This window comes from Chenopodium album, chromosome 4, assembly GCF_948465745.1.
Source record: "Chenopodium album chromosome 4, dcCheAlbu1.1, whole genome shotgun sequence".
Classification (NCBI taxonomy): Eukaryota; Viridiplantae; Streptophyta; class Magnoliopsida; order Caryophyllales; family Amaranthaceae; genus Chenopodium; species Chenopodium album.
Window position 1 is genome coordinate 20842194 of NC_137837.1, and position 7089 is coordinate 20849282.

General features: G+C 40.0%; 1 protein-coding gene across 1 annotated transcript; it reads right to left on the reverse strand.

Annotated features, from left to right (window-relative positions):
• Positions 1-710: 710 nt before the first annotated feature.
• Positions 711-1255, reverse strand: LOC145627768 (uncharacterized). Its single transcript, XM_081680117.1, has 2 exons — positions 964-1255; positions 711-874 (listed from the first exon to the last, which is right to left on the reverse strand). Exons 1-2 carry the CDS (start codon positions 1253-1255, stop codon positions 711-713), a joined length of 456 nt encoding a protein of 151 aa, XP_081536243.1.
• Positions 1256-7089: the final 5834 nt, after the last annotated feature.

Below are 7089 nucleotides of genomic sequence, written 5' to 3' on the forward strand. Positions count from 1 at the left end.
TAAATAACCAAGAATCCTCCCCAGTGGAGTCGCCAAATTGTAGGTGTCGCTCAAAGTGCGCCTACGTTAAAGCATGTGTGAATATGTTTGGCACTAATAGGAAGTGAGAATTGACATATACGATTAGGGACAAATAAAGTAGGGAGCCACCAACAAGTTTTTAAGGAACTTGTAAACCGTTCACGGATCATAAAAGGCAACCACGATTAAGGGACAACGATAGGCAACAACGATTGACCTGTGAAGGTTACACCCCATTCATAATCCATGAGATTACTAACTCCATATGGTTCGGAACCACAAAAGGAGGATCGGGGATGATGGTACGAAGTGAGTCATGGAGTCACATTCGCCCGTATTTGCCTCTACTCGATTCTTATAATGAAAAGTGATTCTTGCGATCTCAAAGGCATGCAAACAAAGATTCTATTTGCTCCAAACTATTATTATGCTAAATCCCTGCCACCTCTTGAACCCCTTCCCATGTGAATCATCCTGCCACCTCTACCTAGTTGAGTAGGTTGTACTGTCATTGAGTGGTGTGCAGTTTATGGTGCAGCCTGAGCAGCTGTTGTAGCTTCTGCAACTATTGTTTGCTTCTTTGGCCTCCCTCTAGGTTTCTTAGCAGGTGGGGGAGGGGGTTGCCTAGTGTCTTTCTCAGGATACTTCCTTTTATTATGTCCCTATGTGTGGCATATGGAGCATGTCATTTAAACTCCATTCTTGGTGATGGTTCCAGCCTTTTTGGGATTTTCAAAAGGATCCTTGATCCTGTTCTTCCTAGGTCTCCCAGGTCCAATTTTAATTGGAGGTGGGTCAATTGGCAGGGAGACCTTAGGCCAATGCCTTTCCCCTTCACATGGGGGGATAGATCCTAGACCATACAACCAACAACCCAAAATTTTAAATTACATACTAAGTTCACAAATAAATACAAAGTGCAAGGAAAAGTGAGTTGTATACCTGCATATGCTTTGAGGTAGGTTTCCTTGTGGTAGCATTCATCAACATATTGCTCAGCTTCTTGTCTGATGTAGTAGATAGAAGCCACTGCATGGCAACATGGGATACCAAGCATATCCCATTTCCTGCATGTGCAGCTCCTTGTCTCCAAGTTCACTACAAGCTGATCCAAGTAGTATGTCACATTGAATAGGGTCTCAGATGATGGCATGACCTCACACTCAGCTGCCTTTTGCTTTTCAATTTCCAACTTTACTTGAATTCTTGGACAAAGCATTGTTGTGGCTTTCATCAGTTATTGCCTCTTCACCACTAGTCTCTGCATCAAAGCAGTTCTGATGTCCTCTAGGCAGTACAACAAATGCTTTGTCTTGGCTTGTATGATATAGCCATTAAAAGTCTCAGTAATGTTACTTGTAATGGCATCTGTTTTGATGTCAGGTTTCAGGAATGCCCTACAAAACAGCTTAGGGTTGTAGCCAATGAAAGCATTCATGGCATCCACATTCACCTTTCCTAACTTCTCAAGGTTCTCCTCATAGTCAGCCAAGCTGTATGACTTAGCTATCCTCCAAAAAAGCAGTTTAAGTTCATCTCCCCTATATGTCTTGTGCCAATGTGCAAAGATATGTCTTGCACAATGCCTGTGCTCTGCATTTGGCAACACAGTTGACACTCCATGCAAGATGCTCTGTACATGAACTAGGAGTTAAACATGTTTGAATACAAGGAAAACTTATGCAAGTAAGCAAAGTAAAGCAATAGATCAAACCTGATGCTCATCTAAGATGATTGCCATGCCTTCCCCATCCTTCAGATCCAGAGTACTCTGCATTTGCTTGAAGAACCACTCCCAAGAGTCATTGTTCTCACCTTCAACAATGGCCCAACAAACAGGGTACATCTGGTCATTGTTGTCTCTTCCCACAGCTGACAGAAGCTGACCCCCTAAAAAGGTCTTTATGAAGCAAGCATCCACTGCAAGCACCTTCCTACAACCCTCCTGCCACCCCACCTTCACCCCTTCAAAGCATACAAAGAGCCTCTTAAAAATTGGAGGCTCTTTGTCAGAATCTGTGACTAACTCCAACCTAGTACCAGGGCTGGTTCTATGCAATGCAGCCATGTAGCTACCCAGCTTGTTGTAATGATCATGCATAGAACCATGCAACATTCTATGTGCCTGGTACTTAATCTTGTAAGCAAAGTCCCTACTCACTAACATTTTGAATGCTTTCCTTACACACTCTTGGATTTCCTTTGCCGGCCAGTGAGGCCTTGTCTTGAATACCTCAAGGAACTGGCCAGCTACCCAACTTGACTTCAGCTGCCTATTCCTCTTCATGTTCCTCTGACACCAATGTTCACCTCTCACAGTCTTCACAACTATACAAGCCCTCCTACTGTCCCATGAAGCATACACATAAAATGGGCACCCATCTACACAGCAAACACCAGTTCTTTGTTGCCTTCCACTGTCACTCACTTTGAAATAAACATCCCTACCCTGCAGAATCCCATACTTAGATACTGCTGCCCTAAACTCAGATCTGTTAGCAAATCTCTGCCCCACTTCCCATTTGAAAGTCCCAAAATCTGTGTGTGCAAGTGACACTGATCTGCTGGCCTTTCTTCTCTTTCCTAGTTCTAACTCCTCTTCACCGCTGTCAGGTGGAGTATGCACCTCCTCATCACTCTGCTCATAATCACTCTAGCGCCCAGAACCCTCATCAACCTGACTTGCTGTCCCCTCACCCACCTCAGTTGCTCTCCCCTCACCAACCTCAGTTGCTGTCCCTTCACCAACCTCTGCCCCTAGCTCTCCCTCCTTGTCTATATTCAGCCACTGAACTGTCTCCCTCTGGATTCTCCTAGCATTGTCAATTAACTTTGCAGTTGCATCTTTAACCCTTTGCCTAGCTAAACTGTACTCCTCATCATCAGTTTCTGACTTATATTCCTCATCCAATATCTCCTCCCTCTCTTCTACCTCTAATTCATCCAACCCTTGCACCTGTTCTACTACTTCAGCATCTAGGTCATCACCCTGCCCAGGTTCCTCTGCATCATAACTTTCCACATCTGAGTACACCTCACCAAAAAAAGTTGCTGGTCCTTTCCCTTTGTCTACAGTTACCCCTTTCCCTTTGCTTGACTCTACCCCTTTCCCTTTGTATGTAGCTGGCCCTTTCCCTTTGTTGACCTCTACTTCTGGTTCTGGTGGCTGGTAGGGTGGATCCTCTCTGTCACTCTCAAAACTAACTGTTGGAATCAGCTCATGTAAAGGAAGGGGGCTGTCAGGTCTTGCATCTTCCCATTCATAACTGTTCACTAGTTCAGAGTTGATTTGTGAAGGTGAAGGAAAAGTAGGTGCTGTGGGATATGCTTTTGCCAAGTCTGAATTAGGGTTTAAAACATATTTCACTTTGAGAGTACTTTGGTTTGGTACAGTATTGGTGGGTGGAATGGCAACAAAATGAGTTGGAGCATCTTCTTTTTCATTTAATGAGCTGTCAAGGGTATTTTGGGAAGGCTCAGAAATAGTCAAGGGAGGCTGACTTTTGTTCCTTGGACTTGCTCTCACTTGTGGTCCCCTCTTCACAGGTAGTTTTTTGGTTCTCACATTTTTTGTGTTTTTTGATGAGGTAGGTTGTTTCTCTTTTGGGAAGAGTATTGGGTCATTTTGACCATGCACAACATACACATCAACAGCTCTATTATTAAGTGACACATCTATCATCTCCCTCATACTGTCATCATCATCAACTCTCCTCAACCAACCTTTCAAACTCAATCCTAGAACTAAGTACATAAACCTCTGTACTCTATCCTTATACTTCTCACACCTCATAACCAATTCCATCAGATAATAAGAACACAACTGATCAGGGTTTACATTAAAGGTTCTACCTTTACCATTCATATAACACAATTCACCATTGTCAAGATGTTGAAACACTCCTCCATGCCACATTTTCAAGGTAAATTTATTTGGAGCCATACCTAATTTAAAAGCAATTACATTACAACCAACACTACACTAAATCATGGCATTTAGGGTTCGAATTTAAACAGTCAAACCAACAACAACAAAACACCCAGTATTACAAACACACAACAATTCGCTTGCATTACTCTCAAACAAATATCATATCATTACTCAAATTAGTCATGTCCCAGTTTAATTAATTAGGGTTTCACGACAATATGCGTAATTTAAGCACAAATTCATCAGAAATGAAGCGAAAGATTAGGGTTCAAACACTTACCTAAAATGGAAGTTCGACACTTTCCCAACGACTATTGGTGCTAATCCTTCTCATAAATCAACGATCGTCACGTTTCCCCAAGTACAATTGTGGTTGAAGCTTCAATAATGGCGTCAATTTGAGTTTTTTTTTTTGATGCTCTGTTGTACGAAATGAAGGAGTTAATGAAAAGGGAGGGAGTAGCAGAGAGAGTAATGAGAGTAGTTGGGAGGGAAAGCTGACGTGGCACTAACAAAAGTGGGAAACCTCTCAACCCACAAAAAGGTGACCTTCTAATCGGGTTCCAGGTAAAATGGGTGCAACGAAAATTAATCACCCCTAAAGTTGGGTGCAATAGATAATAATCAAAATTAGGGATTAATTTCGGCGGACGAGGCAAAGTTGGGATTTATGGGAGCAATTTTTCGTATATTATAAGCCCAAATCCGAGTTATAACGAATAAGTTATGGCCAAAATATTAAATTAAGCCCAAACCGAACCTAAGCCCACCTTACCTACGACCCAATGATCATGTGGAGGGTCCAAATTATTTAGTCCCATTCCTAAACCAATTAGGATTAATTGGAAGCTTCTATAAGTTTCTAAAAGATCTTAATTATCCTTTTTGAAAAGATAAGATTAAAGAGTTTGAAATTGAATAAAACTCCTTTTTTTGAAAGTCCTAATTTTATTCGAATTGAAAGACGTTCTAAGATAGACAGATAATATTTTCGTTCCTCATATTTTTTATCCAAATTTTATATGGTTTGATAGCCCTTGAAATTATCTTTCCAATGATATATTATAATATCAATTCCGAGTTATAACGGAAAAGAAATAAATAATATGTCAAACTCTATCCAAAACTGACACCGTCTCACTATTTCAGCCATATCTTTTTTTCTATAAAATATTTTAATCTGATTCTAATTGGGTTTGAAATTAGAATTCAATATCTTTCCAACAATATCTTATTCATCTTATTCCGATTTCTGGATTAAAAGATATGATAAAAACAATAACTGCAAAAAGCTGTCTATCGCAAGAGTTTTAATCCGATTCGAACTCGATCTTTTCTTGATTCTTCGACCCTCTTTTTTTCCCTATAAATAGAGGTCATATCACCCCTTTTTCAATAATCAACAAGCTTGATAATCAAATCATTCTTTCTCCCTCTATAGCCTAAACACTAGCCTCCCTATTCTTCCATTATTGTTCCCTTAAGCACTCCAAGGAGTCTATACAATACCCAAAGTTCTATACTTAAACCAAGGCATGAAAGGTATAATTAACTGAGGGTTTGGACCAAATCAAATCTATATTTAATTAATTTAATTTTCATTTGATTTAAATTTTTTTTGAAGTTACTAACAATTTATTCATGATGTAGCAATTTAAAGGAACGCGCGGAATGTGAGTAATTAATAAATTTAATTACTCTTATTTTATTTTCTTATTGCTAGTATCATGATTAGGGTTATTTTATATTTGATTTGACTAACGTTATTATTGTTAAATTGCTTCCAATATTAATGTTTATTCTATTGTTATTATGATCACCATATTGCATGTTTAAAAGAAATATGTAATTGAAAATCACGCCTAATAAGATAATTTGGACAACCGGTTTAGGTTCCTTTTTAATCTTGTTGTTAATTGAAGTGATCACGATATTTTAGAATTATATGTTGCATTAATATTCAATTAATTTAGCTTAATAATAGATTGGAACAAATTGAATATTTTGTTTGTAAGCCTTTTAGATCGCAGGAATCACTTTTCACTATAAGAATCGAGTAGAGGCCAGTACGGGCGAATGTGACTCCATGACTCATTTTGTACCATCATCCCCGATCCTCCTTTCGTGGTTCCGAACCATATGAAGTTAGTAATCTCATGGATTATGAATGGGGTGTAACCTTCACGGGTCAATCGTTGTTGCCTTTGTTGTCCCTTATTCGTGGTTGCCTTTTATGATCCGCGAACGGTTTACAAGTTCCTTATTAACTTTTTGGTGGCTCCCTACTTTATTTGTCCCTAATCGTATACGTCAATTCCCACTTCCTAAGAGTGCCAAGCATATTCGCCACATGCTTTTAACGTAGGCACACTTCGAGCGACGCCTACAGCTACGTATCAAGCTCATCTGGAAACTCTCACGGAGCAACTAGATGAAGTGGAATATACGTACTTGCCTAGAGAAGAAAACCAGTTTGCCGACGCACTTGCTAAATTTGCGTCAATGGTGCGAATTCCAACGGATATAATAAAAAATGCCATTGACCATAGAAAGAAGATATGAACCGGCTTACGTTCACGCACTCGACGATGAACAAGAATCACAAGAAGAAGATGAAGAGCCATGGTATACAGATATTCTTAACTACGTGAGAAAAGGAGAATACCCTCCTAATTTTGATAAAAGGGCACGCCTTGCTTTGAGGCTCCTGGCCTCACAGTATGTACTCATCAGGGGAGAACTCCACAAAAGGAATGCACTAGGGAGAAATCTCTTATGCATAGCTAAGAAAGAAGCATACAAAACCATGGAAAATCTTCATGCCGACATATGTGTAACGCATATGAATGCTAAGATGTTAGTCTAGAAAATTCAACGACAAGGTTATTATTGGACTACCATGGAGAGAGATTGTCACGAATACGTTAAGAAATGCATGAAATGTCAAGTCTATGCAAATTTACAGCACGTTCCACCTTCGCTTCTCTACACGTATACTTCTCCATGGCCTTTTTCCACTAGGGGTATCAACATCATTGGAAAGATAACGCCACCAGGCCAGGGAGGCATGAATTCATCCTCGTAGCAATCGCCCATTCCACCAAATGGGTCAAAGATGCCTCATATGCTAAGTTAAC